The sequence below is a fragment of the Salmo salar genome, chromosome 02, assembly GCF_965601325.2.
Source record: "Salmo salar chromosome 02, fSalSal1, whole genome shotgun sequence".
Taxonomy (NCBI): domain Eukaryota; kingdom Metazoa; phylum Chordata; class Actinopteri; order Salmoniformes; family Salmonidae; genus Salmo; species Salmo salar.
Genome location: NC_138292.1, coordinates 42,684,117 through 42,705,391, shown reverse-complemented (window position 1 = coordinate 42,705,391; position 21,275 = coordinate 42,684,117). Strand labels below are relative to the sequence as shown.

Below are 21,275 nucleotides of genomic sequence, written 5' to 3'. Positions count from 1 at the left end.
GTCCCATAGGGCAGTGCACAATTGGCCCAGCGTTGTCCGGTGTAGGCCGTCATTGTAAATAAAAATGTGGGCTGGCAGGTAGCCTAGTGGTTAGAGTGTTGTGCCAGTAACCAAAAGTTTGCTGGATCAAATCCCTGAGCTGACAAGGTAAAAATATGTCGTTCTGCCCCTGAACAAGGCAGTTAACCCACTGTAGGCCGTCATTGCAAATAAGAATTTGTTCTTAACTGACTGGCCTAGTTATACAAAAAAAATGTCCGGCTTTCTTCCATCTTTTCTGGTTTCGCTTGGCCGGAAATAATGACAGGCGGAACTATGTTTCATGAAAGGAAGATTTTCAAGCAAACATCTAGTCCTCACCTGATTGGTTAACGGCAGCTGTGGCGTGCAATTTGCATAAAGTATAGCAGAGCTGACTTTTTTCTATCGCTCCGCCAATCCCCTGCGCATTGCTCTGCGTGCTCCAGTTGAAAATGATTGGGTGCGGAACTTCGTTTGTTTGTCGAGTTTGGAAGTGGTGGAAACCGTCAGCCTCTATCATCTGGCCGCCATCGAAGTAAAAATAGGACTAGAAACCCTATGGAAAGCGTTATTGACCAGCTTTTGTGAAAGGAAATATGCCATCTGCGGTCATAAAGAGAGAAAGTAGTATTCAACATCTACCGAGAGCGCTAAATGGACCAGAAATAATTGGGCTCGTCGCACGGCTCCGAACAGTTTTCGACCATTTAATGCAAATAATCATTGGCCAGACAAAACTTTTATTCTAAAGTGTAAACAACATGTAAATGCATATGAGCAGCATTGTGCATATTGTTGCATTGGGAGAAAAAACTACACCAGGAAACGCATTGAATATTGGCAGATGTTTATTATTAACTAGTAGGAAATTGTATCTTCACAAATCAGTAAACTGTTAGTCACAGTTTTTTTGGAATGCATGCTTTACACCATTTAACGAAATGAGGAAGTGAATAACAAATTCAACCAATCATCCCAGTTTCCTGAGGTGCCTGAGATACCTGAGCATATGGTTCAAGAGCCAAAGGTTTATGGCAGTAAACATTGACACATTCCTCAGTATAATAAATGCACATTCTTTGGAAATGACAGGCAACATCCCCCATAGATACCACACAACTGCATCAAATGGCCTATGATCACAAATTATGTAATAGCACAAAAATCATAAACATGACACGAGTCATTTGTGTACGCAGTAGCCTATATGTTTTTCTGTGGTATCCATGTAACCCTGAGGACATAATAATATACTCAGTCCTTTGCCTTTTAAGATAAATCTAACCCATCTAACAATCAACAATCAAATCACAATGTGACAACAACACATCAATGGGGAGTCAAAATAGGTTGAGGTAAAACAGTTTTGCTCAAACACACATGGTTCAAAAACAACTTTAGCTGTGCCATACAAGATACCAATTTAGCTAATATAGTTATTGAGGTACAACATAGCTTTGTTTACATTATATTCATTCAGTTTGGCACTTGCATTGCTTATTTCTACTAGTCCAGAACAGTAAAACAGTGTTATGATCTAAGCAATGACATCTGCAGAAATGAGTAATATTACTTTTCATCAGTCCACAGTGGAGAATGTGATAGATATTAGAGGGTGATACATTGTGAAACAACTCCGATGTAATTCAACCATCAGAGGGCTTACTAACCAGAGATGAGCAAAATGCACGTTGAGTGTGTGTCTCTTTTTTAATGAGAAGGGTTTAGGTCATTAGTGGCAATCAGCATTCATGGACATTCATACTGCAACATTTTCTAAACCCGGCAAGTACAAATGTTCATTTAAAAAACTTTAATCTTATTATACACAGGTGGTCTATGTGCGCTATAGTGCCCCACATGACTGAATAAATGGACATGTGCTTTCAACACATTTCTTCACATGACAAAATCCTGAGTTAAAACATGTATCACTTCCTTAAACTTGTACGACTTGGAAAATAATCTATCCCATCACCCAATAACAACAATCTGGGAAATCTTTGATAGTCTGAAATACCATGTTTTAGCCACCTATTGAGACGAGACAACCCCAATGTGTATAATACTACTAGCCCCAATCCCTTAATATGGTAACAATATTCTCATAAACTCCCCCATCAACAACGATTATAGAGGGAAAAATACAATAATAGAGGAATATTATAGGCCTGTCATTACATATTATTATGTAGGGCAAAATAATAGAGAACATCAGCAGATGTGGTATTAGATATGTTAACAAAGTATAAGTATATAATATAGTGTGTAATAACTCATATAGTCTCACATGTCAAAACATTTTAAGACTAGTTTTAAGGACACGCTATGAATTTGTTTTATTCTTCATGATTAACTGCCATTTTAAAGCATTTTGTGCGGATTAGAGAAAAAGAGAGTTTTACTGTTATGCCGAGACATTCAAAACTGGACCCAGAGGTCCTCTACCGTTTTCTTGTCATGCACTTTGATTTGGCACCAGAACACTCCCTTGTCTTTCACTGCACACATACAACTAATATAGACAAACATTGCACCCCAATCCCATCCCTCCCCAACTCTCCTCCATCGCCCCTCCAAGCCTTCGAAAAAAATCGGAAGTATTCCCTGAGTTTTCAGATTTGTGATTCCTGAGAGACGAGCCTGAGTGGAGGTTATATATACGTTTCGTTCACCACCTACATTGTAAATAAAAAATATAAAAATATGGAACGCATATTCATAAGATTAAACTGAATAGAATAGAATACAATAATGCATCTCCTACATGATTAGTGCAAGAGTGACATTTGCATTGGTTTTCTCATAGATAAAAGGAGAAGATTCACAACACTGGAACGCTAATTGTGTGTAGCAGTAAATCATACAAGGCAAAGTAAAGAGAACAAAATAATTATTAAAAGGGTCATTATAAACTTTGTCAGATATTTTTTGACCACAAAAGTAGTCTTATGTCAAGATAAATCCACATCCTATGCCATTGGTGGTGTAGATCCATCTATATGCCTCAACTCCAAATTAATGGAAAAGATAAGCACTGCAATTCCATTTTGGATTATGGCATAGCTGGATACAAAATTTGCCTGGGACATGGACTTATCTCAACAGGAGACCCCTTTGAGGTATCTGACAAACTTAGATTTTAGGTGTTACGTCCCTTTAAACTCAAACAGCATTGAACAAGATAAAGGCAGACACGAGTGGCTAAGATATCTGATGTCTAGTATGTCTAGTATGTCATGGAAAACCCACCACAGTTAACCTGGTCCTAGACCTGTTTTTGTTTGGCGTAACAATGACCATGGGAGTTGGCAAGAGAGCACAAACAGAGCTGGGACCAGGCTATCACGGAGTGACCTTAACCTGAATATGAGGAGAAGCTGCAGCGCAATTTAGATACAAATAAATAACAAGGACTATTTTAAAAAGGCTTCATAATAATTCTAAGTATATATTAATTGGATGTTAGAGGTCTGTCTTTCAGCTTCTCCTGTAAAACGGGAGTAAAGGCTGATTGGCTTAGCTAGTTCTACATGCACCTCCATGCAGGGCTGGGTCGATATTCATTAGTGCACGCCGTAGCAGAAACGATTCGCAACAAACGAAAACAAGCATTTCTTATTGGACAATTCTGGTAGTCCCTCCCTGTTTCAGTCCGTTTTCTTCCGTTTGGTGCCTGGTGAATACGACTGTGGTGTTCCTGTATAGTCCTCACAAGCGATTTGGAGGCAATGTCTTAAATATGTACCTAGTAATTGACGACACTGAATAAAAATGTGTTGCTCCCGCTTTTACTCTTGAAAAAAAAAAATTCTCAAAGGGGTTCTTTGTGGTGGGAAAGGGTTCTACATGAGGCCTTTTTAACTCGAAGAACCCTTATGGTTCTAAGCGGCACCTTTTTTCCCAAGACAGTAGACAACGCCTGATGCTGCTGCTGCTTCGACTGCCAAGTATAAACAGGACAAGTATGATTATGTAGATTAATGAATCAACCTCAGTAATCCATTAAAATCTTGCATCTGATATCTACATGATAAATTACTTATGTTTGATACATTTCACAGGTATTGGTGCGATTACTGGAGTCAGTGATTAAATTCCAAATACTGATGTATGTAGTCTAAGCAGAGGATGATCAAGTTGATTATAGAGATGTAAGATCTTAATTTAAGGCAGTTTGCTACTGCACGAAAATAAATCTGCAGCAACAGGAAATGTGAATTATTATGTGGATTATAATTAATGGACATTTTTTATAAGGGTTGATACATATTTCTTTGGGGCAAATCAAGTCTGACATTTTTAAGTAGAAATTACAAACTTTAGAAGCCTTGAATACACTATAAGTTGCATTTCCTGCTGTGAAGGAAAATTCTCAGCAACAAAAGAGTGATCAAATTAAGATCCTACATCTGTAGGGTTCTAGTGGTATGGTTGTAATGTAGCAGCAGCAGATCAGACATGTAACAGAAATGACGCAACCACAACAACAACAACTGAAAGCTGGCCATAGATGCCATACTTTTTGGTTCGACATTCATTTGTCCCCAGGACATCTGGATGGTCACCTACAATATTGGTAGCCGCCAATATATTGCCTATAGCTATTTCCCATTGCCCCGTCCCGTTGGTTCGTATGTACCCGCCCATTACCACCCATAAGACTAACATTCATTGCAGAGGTGTAGTGTCACAACTCTGTCTTTGTCGGATATAGTGGGGTGTAACAATCAGGAAAGTCAAGAGGTTGTAAGGCAGCAAAAGTGTTTAGCTATCTACTTGACACTGTGATTTTAAGCTTCCTGGTGAGTTTAGTATCGTAGCATGCTAGTGTGAGTGGCATGGTTTCTCATGATCTGCTCTGTGAAAAATAAACAACTTTCTATTCTATAAAGACATCAAAATAATATGCGATGTGCCATAACTTATTACAAGTTTAAACCCCTCAATAGCGGTTCCATACATTTTTACAAATATTTCCTGAGTGTTATAATAATACAGCTGTATTTGTGAGTGTTACACCAAAAAAGATTAACTTCAGTAACATTCTTTCTTCATGATCGTTTTGTTTACAAAAACCTGAGGTAGTTCCAAAAGCGTCTTATACAGTTGAAAGGAAACTTAGCGGCCATCTATCCAGTAAAGCTTCCCCAAGCTTCCTTCCTGTGTCTCCTTGTTCAATCGGAGCTCGCGGGAGGCGGGGGCGAGTGGCCGTGTTCCTCCTCGTCCCCTTTCAAGGAGGAGGGCTTTCCCTGAGAATGTGGCGAGGACTGCTGTGCTTTGATTGGGCAGTTTGCGACCATGTGGGAAATGCTCTGGCAGAAATGGCACTTCTTGGGCTGGGGTGGCAACTTGCACTCCTTGGCATGGTGGTCCAGGCCTCCGCAGTTGTAGCACCTAAAAAACAAGACAAAGTGTGTGTTTGAGATTGAAGACACTGCACAGAATCACTGATCTACATATCCCCTCTCAAATAACTACTCGTTATGTGACGAAGATTAGCGATTCTGCACCTCGCCTTGCTCAAACAGATCCCCTGAACCACGCTGATAAATGTAGGACTGGGCCATAGGTATCAAGCGTTGCAGAGTAGGGGTGCTGATTTAGGATCAGCAGCCTTTATATCACAATGAATAGGATTGTACGGACAGTGAGGAATCTTAATTTGATCACCCTGTTGCAGGAGAACTTTCCTGTGATGCAAAAACTTGTAGTGTATTTGAGGTTTAAAAAGGCTTTTGAAGTTTCAGACTTGATTTTCCCTATAGAAAAATGTATCTCAACACCTACAAAAATGTTCAGTAATTGTAATCCACAAAATAATTTACATTTCTTATTGCTGCAGGATTATTTTCCTGCTTTAGCAAACTGGCTCAAATTAAGATCCTACATTTGATAGGAGCGTTGGCCCAGTAACCGAAAAGTTGGTGGATCGAATCCCCGAGCCAACAAGGTAAAAATCTGTCTCTGAGCAAGGCAGTTAACCCCCAACAACAACTGCTCCCCGGGTACCGATGACGTGGATATTGATTAAGGCAGCCCCCCCGCACCTAACCGATTCAGAGGGGTTGAGTTAAATGCGTTAGACACATTTCAGTAGAATGCATTCAGTTGTACAACTGGTTCTGGGGGTGGGGGGGCAAGGGGGGCTAAGGGGGGCTAGTGCCCCTGTGACAACAACTTTGGACCCCCTTGTGGCCCCCCTGAATGTGGAGTATGAAATCATTTTTACATAACAAATTTTTGCTATCGTTCTTTTTTTTACATCCGTTATTAGACAGTGGCAACGATGATGATTATGAACATGGTCTTTTGCCTGCTAATGCCTAATATGCAGTGAAGAAAACGATATGACAACAATAACGTCTAATGTAACTGTACAACTGGCCCCTCTAACAGTACAACTGGCCCCAGCTTGGCCCCCCCAGTTGAAATGGTCTAGAACCGCCACTGCAACTGACTGACCTTTCCCTACATATGGCCCCTCATCTTGTGTTGCGTGAGATGCGCTGTCACCTGCAATCCACAAGAGGGCAGCATATGCCAGTTAGGCTAGTGCTGCAGCAGCAAACCAAGAAATCTGGCCAGTTCCATGCTGTGGCCTATTTATTTATTTTATTTCACCTTTATTTAACTAGGCAAGTCAGTTTAGAACAAATTCTTATTTACAATGACAGCCTACCCCGGCCAAACCCTAACCCGGACAACGCTGTGCCAATTGTGAGCCACTCTATGGGACTCCCAATGTCCGTTTATGATACAGCCTGGAATCAAACCAGGGTCTGTAGTGACGCCTCTAGCACTGCCTATGACCATCCTTTTTATGAGAATAGGATTAAAAGTGGGTTAAAAAGTGCATATGATCTTTGATCTACCCCATGTGCAAATGCAAATTGAATACAGGTTGTACGCTATTTATAAAAGCATGTTTTCTCTGTATGTTTCAGTAGGCTATTTGTTACTTTGAATGGCCTCCTATCTACAAATTGACCACCCTTTTCATTCTTTATCCACAGTACTTTGCTGCAATGAGGTCTTTTTAGCTACATCAATTATATTCCTTCTCCGTAGAACGTACACTGAGTATCACAGTCCATGCAGAAGGGTTAAAGTCAATGTTAGCCATAAGAGTAGCCTTCCTTTGATAGCTTCGGTTTAAGCAGGACCTATAGAATAGCCACGCGTCCAGGGGCGGCTGACAGATGGGCAGTGGGAGTGGGGCTGTCACCGCTGCTGTGCCACTGAGGCGCTATTGAAGACCTCCTTCCCCCAATGATGCAGATGAGGCTTGGTCAGGGGAGGCTCAGGTAGGTCAGTTGCTTGTACTTGTACCACAGTTGCTTGTACCACTGGCCGTTGGGTTGGTGTCAAGGTGTACCAGCACAGAAGCTCTGGCCTGGCCCAACTGTCTCAACATCGATCAGGGAGCGCAAGCAGGAAAAGGGAAGTGGTCCTTTGTCTAAACAGCTGCAGCAATGATCTCACAACTCTGACCTCCGCAGTCCTCTCTAACCCCCGCAACCCCAACCCCCTACATTTTAGTCATACATGGTTGCCATGGTTACAGTGACCTCTAACCCCCTCCCGGGCTCTTACATCTGTTATCAATTAAATGGACAGGTTTTTTTCCCTCTCCCTGCATCATATTTACCTACTAAAGGCGTCAGCATGCTTCGGATGGCAACTAGGCGAAGTGGGCTTGGCGTACCGAACGCGTGTGATTGCATACTCCCTTGAAATACCTTCACTTGAAAAGAAAAGTGGCAATAGTACTGTTTGTCCATTTTGAGTCGCTGTAGCCAGTACACTTCCTCAAAATAGTCCGAATTAATCTAAGATAATGCAAGAAATCTGTCATTAATTTTGACGTTTTGCAGAGGAGATCTTAGTCACGCAATTTTACATCTAATTAAGATGTTTGGTGCAGCATTTCTCAATAAAAAAATGTGCATGAAAACGAGTCGTCTCTCGTTGAATGACAACAAAGGCTTTACTGATGAACCTTTATTGTTGACCAATCACCAACGAAGGGGCGTAGACTTCGGCTACCGACTTCAGCTTGTCTCAAGAAAACATTTCGTATGGCCGAACAACCGAAAAAGCCCTTACCGAAGTCCAAAATGAACAAAAACATCACAAAATGTCATCATAATATATGCACAAACTTTCCCAAACTGTTTCAGCACGGAAGAATGTGGACACCTTAAGGTGGAATCAGAAAATAAATTGTGGCTGACTATGGCCATATAGAGTCCAGATAACACTGTTGAAACGAGTGCCAGGACCCTGTTTCTAATCCCACTGTTTCTAATCCCATGCAAACACCGCCATATAATAAAGAATATTGAATATGCCATTGACAAAAATCATTGACAAAAATCCTTTAGAACCTTAGACCTATGTACTGACTAATCTTCAAGACATACTATAAAACAGTTGATCTTATTCTCCATTGAAAATGTTGGAGTTGGCCCCATATGATTCCTCTTATAAGGACCAGCATAGTCTTGGGGAGTGAATCGTGCGCCACAGGCCTCCCAGGACTCTTTGAGGCCGTAACAATCTCCATTCTCACCCTGACTACACTCTGGGCATAATCACAACTGACAGGAGGCCACATTGATACCCCTGTCTAACCCATCACAATATCCACAACGGACAAAGGACCCACAATGTTGGCCCTCTCACTTTTACTTTACTTTACGGTGAGAAAAAGCGAAGGGGTTTGTGGATTTTAAAAGGAATGCATTATGCAAGTAGTGGGGTATGGAACCTTTTTCATGCAAAAGGTTCTTCGGAACCTTCTCAATGGAAAAAAGGCTTCTAGAAGAGTTCTTTATGGATAAAATGGTTCTACCAAGAAATATTAAGAGTTCTTTTAAAGGGACAAGCCCAAATAACTCTTATTTTTGTAGATTGGTTATTATAACTAACATGAGTAATATTTCAACATCAAACACTTTTTTTTTATAAATAAAAAGACCTAGAATTAAATATTTCATGTTTTACTAGTTCTAAACTGTAATGACAGGATAATTATAATCCACATCTAAAGTGATTCAGAAACATTCATGTTACCAGTTCAGGTTACAACCACAAAAACACATTTTGTGGAAGAGGTTTGTAAAAGATTTTTCAAAAGAGAACCACTGGGTTTAAATCCACAAGGGACGTCCAGAATTAAACAGCTATTGATCCAGGTCACACGCCAAGCCTGCCTGTGTGACCCTAACCACGGCCAGAGGTGGAGGTCAAGGAAAAGAAGAAGAGGACAGAACAGGATAAAACGGAAACACCATTTTGCATCATATCCAAAATGGATGGACTATTGCAGATGTGAGATCCAAGCACAATAAAGAAAATACTTTGGCCCACCATCTTTTAAGTATGTTAGACCCCTACTATGCTATACATAGTGGTGTGTGTGTGAGATGAATAAGTACATTGTTGCTTATCTGATAAGGCATTTTCTGTGCATTTTCATTTTGTAAACCACCTCTTTTTCACCTAACACCCGTGTTATATAGCTTTTTTGAATATTTGCAGGAATTAGTTTCAGTGTATACAGTTTAGTGTATACCTTGTCCCCATTCGATGTACAAAAACAGTGTGCATACAAGGCAGGCACTCACCTATCTCCTTTGGAGTGCCGTTTCTGGACACTCTTGCCTTTGGGTCTCTTCTCGCTGCCCACACAGTGTGTGCCCTCTGGCCCAGTGACTCTCTGGGACTCCAGGCCTTTGGCTGACTTCTTGAAGGTGAACTCGACCGCCTCACCCTCCTTCAAGCTGCGGAAGCCCTCCATGTGCAGCTTACTCTGGATGGGAGAGAAAGACAGCAGAAAGAAACATCAGAATACTATTAGAAGTTTCACCTTCATTCCTGTGGCACTTTCCAAATTAATCTCAGAGTAGGAGTGCTGATCTAGGATCAGCTCCCGCTATCCATATAATCCTAGTCATTATGATCTAAAAGGAAAAACGTATCCTTTAATAGCACTCCTAATTTGAGACTCTTGTGAATATGGCCCAGTAACCTTTTATAGGTCATATCAAACATCACATTTTGAACATAGAGAGGGACTTTCCAAGGGGCATTTCAAACATATCTTGGAGGATTGTTTAGTCGTTACACATCCTTACGAACAGATCTTAAGTCTTGCTGCATGATATGCTCCAAATCAATGACGACGCAATCACAAAAACCTTGCAGCATCAGCTAACAAATCAACTAATAGTCGGTCAAGGGAGACGCTGAGGAGTGACCCTCTGTGAACACTATGCTATCTTCAAACTTTTCTAACAGAGATAGGCGCTATCTGGCATCTGTCCTATGTCTCCTGACTGTTGATCATTCTGTCTCACCTCATAAATAAACAACAACTACAAAGCCCCTTATTGTCAGGCAGACTATTTGTCCTCCCTCCCTAGTCTGCATTGGTCTGTTGCCCAACACTGGCCACAGTGGCCTGTGAGTCTCTTGTGTTTGAGTGGTAAACCTGATGTGATAACCTTCACCCATCCCCCTCTGCCAAAGGACCGGCATTCCGCACTACAATGTCCCCTACCCCCCAACCTCTCTTCCCAACTACATCACAAAGAACCACTAACACACTAACCACCACTGCAGGATTCTTGCTGGGAGGGATAGGGTTGGGGGTGGGGTAGGGTGTGGGGGTGTGGGGGGGGGACATTCTTTGGATGGTTGTTTGGCAGAGACACGCAGCTAAATTGAGAATTAACACATCGTCACTCCAAATGATAGGTACCTGCATGCTTTTGAGTTAATAATCGATTGATTGTTTTACTCAAATGTGATATTTAGCATGGAATCAATATAAACTCAAAGTCTGAAAGCATTCGACAGCTCAAGAGTATGGACACAATCAACACCATGATCCTTAGATTAACGCTAAAGACTATGCTAATATCAAACCAGATTGGTGTTCATAAGGGCACACAACAGAAAACGTTAGAAACGTTATGAAGCGGAAACCTAAAATAGTCCCATCCTGTTTCATTGGTGCCAAATGAATACGACCCAGTACTTTAAGCGACAGTATCCAACAGACCCTTTCTTTGGATCCCATTCTGCTGCCTTCACCTCAGTTGACCCAGGTAGCACTGTTCAGCAGAGAGAAGTTCAGCCATGAGACAAAAACAGAGTTGGAGGATTGGAAAATGAGGGAGGGAGGGATGAAGAAATGGAGGGAGGAAAGGGGAGTAATATGAAAAAGGGGAATGGGCTGTGCATTAAGCGGTAATGCCAGAGGCAGCCTGGGTAAAACAAGAACCCTCCAAAAGAGCTTTTGGATTGGTGGTATGGTATATCTGCAACCAGGCAGCAGATATCATTGATTTTGATATGATTTGCAATGAAACCTGGTGTTTCCTATCAGAAGTTTCAACTAACCTTTGAGAATTTCACCCTTACAGGGTGATCAATATTGAGCTGCGAACAGAATTCCACAATTGTAGAGCCAAAAACACAATTATTTATCTCATGCTCAGGTCAGTGTCAGGACAAGACTGATGGCTATGCCACATCATTTAGGTATTTCCTAGGCACCAAGTACCATTTGTCTAAATTCTTGGACCCAATTTAGGAGAGGAAAGACATCAGCCATGCTCACCACAGAGGATTTCCTCTCCAGAACTGTCAATGGCTGCCATTGTCAGGCTTGGACGATCTTATATTATTTGAGGCAATCTTAAGGATATATTTAAAAGACTAGGGGGTGGATTCCCAGACCCAACCTAGTCCTGGACTAAAAAGCAAGCTCAATACATTGAAAATGCCTTTTAGTCCAGGACTAGGACTAATCTGTGAATGGGAAACTGCCACTATCTGATTTATCCTTCTTTGACAGCTTTCTCTGCATATTGCTTCAAATATCAACAACAACGTGTGTGTAACTGTGCAGCTGCTTTGAGGGGAAGGTTTAAACAGTTACAATTAGGCTACCTTGAAAATAAAAGCATAAAAAAATCATGTGCCATAGTTCGTATTTTAACCAGGACACTAATTCAAATACAAGCCACATGGTCAACAAAGAACTGCATCTATTGTGTAATGAAAACTAGCAATGCAATAGCATCTGTAGGAGGAAAATTACAGTAAAGTGAACCGTTCCTTAATACTTTAATGGTCACTGATGAGCATCTGCTGTGAAGTTTACAAGCAGATCTTGGACACAAGATGGGTCATCCATAACTCCATTTGGGTGACAGAAGTTCCCACTTGAAAAGCTGCTCCATTGTGAGTTGGCCCCAGTGACTGTTAACCCACTTCCCCTCACACGTGTGACCTCCCCTGCTCCACAGGAGTGAGTAGATTCATCCATACGCACCCCCAACACAGAGAACATACCATGTGGAAAGAGGAAGGAGACTCCTAGTATGGCCTTAAACCCTACCAACCTGGTGAAGTGCATTGGAGGGCGATATGAAGCTCTACTGTAGGCTATGTCCATACTAGCTTGAATAAAACAGAGTGGGGTAGATGAATGAAGACATACGATGAGAGAGAGAGAGAAAGAGGACAATGGGAAGGGATTGCTGCTAGGACAAAGAGGGGCTGAGGGGCTCGGTCACGGCCGAGAGGAGCATGCTTCATTGGGATTCGTGGTCCTATTGTTCACCTGCACACTCAGCGACTCATTTCAGGGCCAAAGCCCCATTGCCATAATACACCGTAGCCATAACTACCATCCGTCCATCATGGATGAACATTGGACACACATGATCTCGCCTTCCTAACAATGGCTAGCAGGGTTGGGGTCGCTACCATTTCAATTCAAGATGTAAACTGTAATTCCAATTCCGAATTTTTCAAGCATTGAGTTTGCTTCCTGAATTCAAATGAAATGTAATTGACCTGAACCCTGATGGCTAGGGGAGGAAATCAGTGGAGAAGTCACTATTTAAGATGTCAAAGGACAGGGTTCAGGAGGACATTGTCCCAGTTACATCGTTAACAGATATTGTTCTACTTATTCAAACATATGCTTTAAAAGGCTTGGAATCTAGAGTGGCAGCACTAGAAGAGAGATGTCTGCACTCAGGGAAGAATGAAATAAGTATTTAGTCATACAAATTACTTATTGAGAAATAGATTTATATTAAAGGAAGGTTTTCAGGAAGAAATCATTCATTTGGGGCGTGATTGTAGTCCTGGCCATTTCAACAGATGAAAAGTTCAAATAGCTGAAATAAATGGTCTAAAAAGCAGTGGTTCTGAAAAGGAGGAAAGAGTTATAATTACATGTAATGGCTCAGATACACCAATACCGTTTGCTGGAGTACTTCGCACTTCTGAACGTAATTTGCGTAGCGAGCGTGCACTGATTTTACATGTAGAATCGGATTAAAAAGGTTGTCAGTCAGAGGTCTACAGCTGGTGGTTCCTAAAACACTGCGTGCTAAACGATCGGCAGACAAAAGATGGATCCACTTTCGGCGCAATGTGCGTGAGCCTTAGGACTCTACACAGTCTATGTATTAACAATAAAAAACAGAAATACCTTATTTACATAAGTATTCTGACCGTTTGCTATGAGACCCGAAATTTAGCTCAGGTGCATCCTGTTTCCATTAATCATCCTTGAGATGTTTCTACAACTTGATTGGAGTCCACCTGTGGTAAATTCAATTGACTGGACATTATTTGGAAAGGCACACACCTGTCTATTTCTTATTTTACCTTTATTTAACTAGGCAAGTCAGTTAAGAACAAATTCTTATTTTCAATGACGGCCTAGGAACAGTGGGTTAACTGCCTTGTTCAGGGGCAGAACAGCAGATTTCTCCCTTGTCAGCTCGGGGATTCGATCTTGCAACCTTTTGGTTACTAGGGCTCTAACCACTAGGCTACCTGCCGCCCCACTAAATAAGGTCCCACAGTTGACGTTGCATGTTAGAGCATAAACCAAGCCATGAGGTCAAAGGAATAGTCCGTAGAGCTCCGAGAGAGGATTGTGTCGAGGCACAGATCTGGGGATGTTTTTCAGCCGCAGGGCCTGTGAGACTAGTCAGGATCGTGGGAAAGATGAACGGAGCAAGGTACAGAGAGGAAAAGCAATTTAATCAATTTTAGAATAAGGCTGTAACGTAACAAAATGTGGAAAATGTCAAGGGGTCTGAATACTTTCCGAATGCACTGTAGAACCACAGTATGTAGAGAGCGCCGCAAACAGACCTCCTTTGGCTCCGTTTGGGGAGACTGTGTAGACCCCTTTAAGGAGCATTTATTCCTGGCTATCTTAACAAGCGGTTTGCTGATGTCAGCGTTGTGAACAGAGTGCCCCATGGTGGCTTTGGGGTTATGGTATACCTCAAATCTCCCTCCCTCCTTCACCATTAACATAGATTTGGCAGAGAGGAGAGCAGCACTGAGGCTTTAATCACTTAGATTTCAGGAATCTGAAGTGAATGAGCAGCTAAAGTGGACTTCTCTCAATGAGATGCTAAGCCTTTAACTAGGAGGGATAAGGATGCCCCCTCCCCCCCTTCACTATTGGCCAGGATGGGTTAACCTGGGTAGTTTCCCAATTCACTCATGGAACCTGGACACCGTGAGGATGAAAAGACACTGGTCATGCTCGAGAGCTTCAAATTCTTGATGCGTAGTGGGTAAATTGCATCTGACTGATCAACAAATAATGAGTAGTTATCATTGAAGCAAAGTGATTTGTTGATTAGTCAGTCGGCAACTTCCTGCAATGTCGAACAAGCCCATTGCCTCATAGGTAGGCCTCTTGTCTTCACTTGGAATAAATTACCATGCAATGAACTTTCAAGTGTCAAGACAAAAACACAGTTAAAAGGGAAAATCTGTATTTTAGATGGCTCCTCACCTTAAAACTCGCCTATGGGCCAAAAGAAACTGTAAAAACACAACAAACTTCAGATAACTTCAGCCATCACCAGCAAAACATCAACGTAAGTGAATAAGGCATGCATTACCTGGGTAAAAAAGTGACTAACTCACTTTTAAAGCTGCACTATGCAGAAATTGCGCCGCCAATTGTTGATTGCTAAAATTCTAATAGTTCGCCTAATTTCAGTTTATGTGACAAAACAAACATGTACAGTGCATTCGGAAAGTATTCAGACCACTTGACTTTTCCACATTTTGTTACGTTACAGCCTTATTCTAAAATGGACTAGATCCTTTTCCCCCCTCATCAATCTACACACAATACCCCATTTAGACATTTTTGCTAATTTATTCAAAATAAAAACTGAAATATCACATTTACATAAGTATTCAGACCCTTTACTCAGTACTTTGTTCAAGCACCTTTGGCAGCGATTACAGCCTCGAGTCTTCTTGGGTACGACGCTACAAGCTTGGCACACCTGTATTTGGGGAGTTTCTCCCATTCTTCTCTGCAGATCCTCTCAAGCTCTGTCAGGTTGGATGGAGAGCGTTGCTGCACAGATATTTTCAGGTCTCTGCAGAGATTTTCAATCGGGTTCAAGTCCAGGCTCTGGATGGGCCACTCAAGGACATTCAGAAACTGCATTGTCTTGGCTGTGTGCTTAGGGTAGTTGTCCTGTTGGAAGGTGAACCTTCGCCCCAGCCTGAAGTCCTGAGAGCTCAGGAGCAGGTTTTCATCTTTCCCTCGATCCTGTCTCCCAGTCCCTGCCGCTGAAACACATCCCCAAAGCATGATGCTGCCATCCATTCTTCACCGCAGGGATCGTGCCAGGTTTCCTCCAGACGTGACCCTTGGCATTCAGGCCAAAGTGTTCAATCTTTCATCAGACCACAGAATCTTGTTTCTCCTGGTCTGAGAGTCCTTTAGGTGCCTTTTAGCAAACTCCAAGAGGGCTGTCATGTGCCTTTTACTGAGGAGTGGCTTCTGTTTGGCCACTCTACCATACAGGCCTGATTGGTGGAATGCTGCAGAGATGGTTGTCCTTCTGGAAGGTTCTCCCATCTGCACAAAGGAACTCTGGAGCTCTGTCAGAGTGACCCTCAGGTTCTTGGTCATCTCACTGACCAAGGCCCATCTCCCTTGATTGCTCAGTTTGGCCGGGGGGACAGCTCTAGGAAGAGTCGGTGGTTCCAAACTTCTTCCATTTAAAAATGATGAAGGCCACTGTGTTCTTGGGGACCTTCAATGCTGCAGACTTTTTTTTGTAACCTTCCCCAGATCTGTGTCTCAACACAATCCTGTCTCGGAGATCAATGGACAATTCCTTCAACCTCATGAATTGGTTTTTGCTCTGACAAGCACTGTCAACTGTGGGACCTTATAAAGACAAGTTTGTGCCTTCCCAAATCATGCCCAATCAATTGAATTTTCCAAAGGTGGACTCCAATTAAGTTGTAGAAACATCTCAAGGATGATCAATGGAAACAGGATGCACCTGAGCTCAATTTCGAGTCTCATAGCAAAGGGCCTGAATACTTATGTAAATATAGTATTTCTTTTTTTTTTTTTTTTTTTAATCTTTTAATACATTTGCACAAACAAAATCAAAAAAACATTTGCAAAACAAATGGGAAATATTTTTTTATAAATTAGCAAACATTTCTAAAAACCTGTTTTTGCTTTGTCATTATTGGGTATTGTGTGTAGATTGATTAGGAAAATTGTTTATTTAATAGATTTTAGAATAAGGCTGTCACATAAAAAAAATTGGAAAAAGTCAAGGGGTGTGAATATTTACCGAGTGCACTGTATAGTGTAGAGAATTATTGTACCATCTAAACCGCTGTGAAATTCCTTTTCCATAAACCAAAATATTGTATTTTCAGCTGTTTGAAGCTGAAAGTAAACGATGCAAAAACAAAACTTAAGAATGGGAAGCATAGAAATTGCACACATAGAACTGATCTACTGCTTCTTAGACTTGCTTTTAATGAGAATGACAGATCTTTAACTCACATTTCTATGTGAATTTGTCAGGTTAAACGTTAAACCCAGGCGCGTGAGGCACAGGAGTGCCCAGGCGTACTGGGGAGCCAGGCCCACCCAATCAGATCGAGCAAATATCTCTATTTGGCAGTGTTCCAAACGGACATTATTTGTCTTTTTTACCTATACATGTAAACACCATCAGATATAATTCATAGCAAGCAGTGCACTAGAATGACATTCAGATGAACTGGAATGACATTCACTACCATAGGATTGGTGGCCAAAAATCAAGTATGAACACAATGAGGCATATGTCACTGTGCTTCTATTCCTATATGCACTATGCCACTGCCTACTTCATTTGTTCATTTAGCAAACAAGACAGCTCATAATACAGTGCCTTTATCAGCCAATAGGATCCTGAGTGGCGCAGCGGGCTAAGGCACTGCATCTCAGTGGTAGAGGTGTCACTTTGGGGGGAATGCCCACATGCAGGAACGGCCCGAATTGCGGGCTGCAGTTGCACACTATTGGAAATTGTTTACACCCTTGATAAAGATGAGCAATAATGAATAATTCAAATACTGAGCTATTTTGTACGTACCTACATTTTTTATTTTTATTATATTATTTCATACTAATACAATTGCTCAGAGAAAGAAAGGTAGGGGTCAAAATTACTCTTGAATGAATTGTGAATAATGATGAGTGAGCAAGTTACAGAGGGTCAAAGATCATAACCCCAAGACATGATAACCTCTCACCATTACCAATAACAGGGGAGGTTAGAATGTCTTGGGGGTATGATCTTTGACCCTCTGAAACACAACCAAAACGAACTGCAAATGCATCCAACAAGTTTGTAAAGTCACAAACTTGATGTAGTTATTAAGTGCTAGGGATATGGGACCAAATATTAATATTTTGACTACATGATTTAATTGACACCCAAAAATATTACTTGTTAAACTAGGCAAGTCAAATTCGTATTTACAATGAAGGCCTACATCTGCCAAACCCCTATGACAATTGTGCGCAGCTCTATGGTTCTCCCAATCACGGCTGGTTGTGATACAGCCCAGATTTGAACCAGGGTGTCTGTAGTGATGGCCCTAGCACTGAGATGCAGTGCCTTAAACCACTGGGCCACGGAGCTTCGTTCTTTCCTTGTTTTTCCTCAGCATTCATAACCCTTAGCTAGAAAACGGGGAGAAATCGTTGCAAAACTGATTGATATGTTACGATCACCCTAACCAATTTGATCAATAACCAATAATATATATTTCTCTGAGCAATTGTACTAGTATAAAATAACATAATTTCCCTTTTCTTTTTTGCATACAATATAGCTCAGTATTTGAATTATTTATTTTATACAGTCATTATTGCTCATCTTTATCAAGGGTGTCCATGATTTTGGACCCCACTGTACATGACCACGAGGTCACATGGTAAGCCAGCAACGCGTGTTCGTTTGAGATGAAAAACTGCCTGAAAATGTTATTCTGTGTCAATGTATAGTGGGCCACCATTCACCACATATTTGTTGTGAGAATTAGACGGTAAGACAGTTCATTTTAAAACCAAGGCGCCCCTCTTACCTGATGGACGAACACATCGACCGGAGACTCGAGCGGGACCCCCTCTCGGTTGGTCATGGACAAAAACCCAAAGCCCATGCGCACGTTGAACCATTTACATACGCCGACACCGTGGAAAGATTCCGAGTCCTCCTCGGTACTTGGTGCTTCATCCTCTTCCGTCTTGCAGACTCCTGTAATTTCGAACAATATGTTAAACAATGTTCGTTTTACTATTTACCTGAACACTAAGAAAGGAGTGTGCGCGTAAAATTGCCATTCAGCTTTGTTCTTTCCTTGTTTTTCCTCACGCATTCATAACCCTTAGGTAGAAAACGGGGAGAAATCGTTGCAAAACCGATCGATATGTTACGATTTGATCAATAACCAATCATATCCATAGGCCTAAATATAGACCTATCTACAAACAATTTCAATACATAAACAACAATATTGTATGGGTCCATAATGACAATTATCTAGAATTCAATCTATGGCTCGAATTATTTGTTATTCTCCCATCTTATATTTTAATATTTCACAATTAGGACCTATATGTTTCACACTCATAGTGAGTATATATTAAGTGTACTGGTATGTGAGGAAACAACACAGGCCGACACGAAACGAATGACGAAACCTAGTATATCACTAAATGGCTGGCCAATGTTGAACTGAATGATATGGGCCTCTTGTTAGCTGCGTTTGTGCGACAGAAAAAAGTTACGTTGTGAAAATAAAACCAATTAATTTGCATTTACAAGACTACATTTGAAAATTCGTGTACAAAAATGACATGTACATGTATAAAGTGCCTACTTTGTCAACAACACGAGAGCTTGAGTCGGGTTAGCCTATTGCGAACAAAATAACGCATGTTTTGGTATTGACTAGGCAATTTAAAAAGGAAAATAGTTCCATACTGTACACAATTTTAAAATCGTAAGCTGGTATTCATTCTGTATCTCTTTAGAGACAGAGACTACACTAAACACAATATATCGTCAGATTTTTACTCAACCTGGGAATTCCTGGTTAGAAACAGAACCCATCTTGCCAATTCACGCCTTGATTCAAAGGAAGCACCCAAGTTAATGTTGGCTATCCCTTTCCCCTTTCGAGTAGCGTAATGCCCACGGGTTCCCACTTTCGTGCCAAATGCGCTGAATAGCAAAAGCGTAACTTCGGTGGGAAAGTGGGAGGGCGAAATAAACAAAAGGGTCTGGCAACTTATCGCCCCAAACAATGAGGGGTGGGAGTCACAAGGAAGAATTTGTAGAATAATTACCCAAGATCTAAAAGACAATGCAAGGTAACCCAGCCCCCTAAACCTCTTCATCTATGGCCATCAGAGACTCATTGGCTATAAAGCATCAAACCAAATAACCAATCAAAGTGTTTTAGTCCAAATTATTGGCCTACCTTCTGCCATGTTCGGGCCCGCTTGTCTTCTGCCTATATCAGTCCCTTTTTCCCCGTGTTTTTGCCTGGACGTCTCGGGCCCCGCTCCGCGTTGGATCACGTCTTTATCCCTCCCCTGGTCAGTTTTCACTCTTGGTCAATATAGAAAGGACCAGGGAGCATCTTCTTCCTACCACCAACCAACCCCAACCCTCTCGGTCATGTCTACGTGATTCCCAATTAGCCTACATGATTAATTGCACGTTCTTGATGTTGGAGGGCCCCACATATGCCGAGTGGCCAATCACAAATCAGAGAGACCACCGCACAGTTGCTTATGCAGAGAGACCACCGCACACCACACCACTGCTTATCACTGCGCTAGCCCTGAGCCCCCACCCCCTTCATCTCTCTCTGCCCTGAGTGCGTATTTAGTGGCCATCGACCCCACACAGCCGAATAAAATACAACGCAAATGATCAGGGGCAACTGCAAACCCACCAGACAACATTACACCCGAACATGGTCCATATATGGGAGATGTTGAATTTCAAATGTATAAATCAAATGTGTGCGTAATTTATGTTGAATAAATATCCCTTAAATAACAGAGGATATAATAGGCTATTCAAAACAACTCCATATTATAACTAGGCCTATTTTTATTTCGAAATTGGGTGACGAGATTAGGTGTAAAGTGATTGGGTTAATGTTGAATACTCGATGTGTTCTATCGCAATCAGTCACTTTGCTGTTGTCGCAATGTTGCTGACGGATGCAAAAAGTTGGTTTGGAGAGGTAAGTACACCAGTTGTGGTTCATTTGAGGTGACGCATGGGAGGGGGATGGGACTGGATGGCCACTTTAGCCACGAAGAGGTTTGGATCGGTCATCATCAAACCACTGCATTTTGATGTAGCCAGTGACTAAATCAGCCAAATCTTCAGCAGGAAGTTCGAAGAGTAGCCTAAAGAAATAAAACCGCGACGACTCAAACGAAACAATTGTCTTTAGCGTACACCTCTTCTGGAATTGTGGCATGAAAAGACAGGCCTATCTGGTCAAACGAGTTCCCAGATCGATGATGATTGATCACACAATGTTAAGTTGTTGTTGACTGTTTTCCTTGTAGAATGATTAATGAAGCAAAAATGAAACAAATAACTTCCCCTATTTAATGCTCTCATTGACCTTTCTCTGAGGTGGTATAGGCCTAATAGTTATATAGTAATGCAACATTTGATGGTTAAAATATAGTAAAAATATAATAATACAATATAATTATTTGTATTATTATATATCTGCCCATGATTTAATTAATATACCAATGATATTAACGAAATACTTTATTATAATGACTAAGTTATGCTGTTAAGATAAGCCCTGCAGTGTTAATTAGCTAA

At 41.4% G+C, this 21,275-nt stretch overlaps 1 protein-coding gene across 2 annotated transcripts; it reads right to left on the bottom strand.

The window, feature by feature from the left end:
• Positions 1-851: 851 nt before the first annotated feature.
• Positions 852-20,196, bottom strand: lin28aa (lin-28 homolog Aa). Of its 2 annotated transcripts, none has more exons than XM_014167241.3 (4): positions 19,894-20,196; positions 18,493-18,665; positions 9,654-9,838; positions 852-5,418 (listed from the first exon to the last, which is right to left on the bottom strand). In XM_014167241.3, exons 1-4 carry the CDS (start codon positions 19,901-19,903, stop codon positions 5,199-5,201), a joined length of 588 nt encoding a protein of 195 aa, XP_014022716.1. In that variant the 5' UTR covers positions 19,904-20,196; the 3' UTR covers positions 852-5,198. The 2 variants fall into 2 exon arrangements, with proteins under 2 accessions (XP_014022716.1, XP_014022707.1); XM_014167232.3 differs by lacking the exon at positions 19,894-20,196 and adding an exon at positions 19,493-19,721.
• Positions 20,197-21,275: the final 1,079 nt, after the last annotated feature.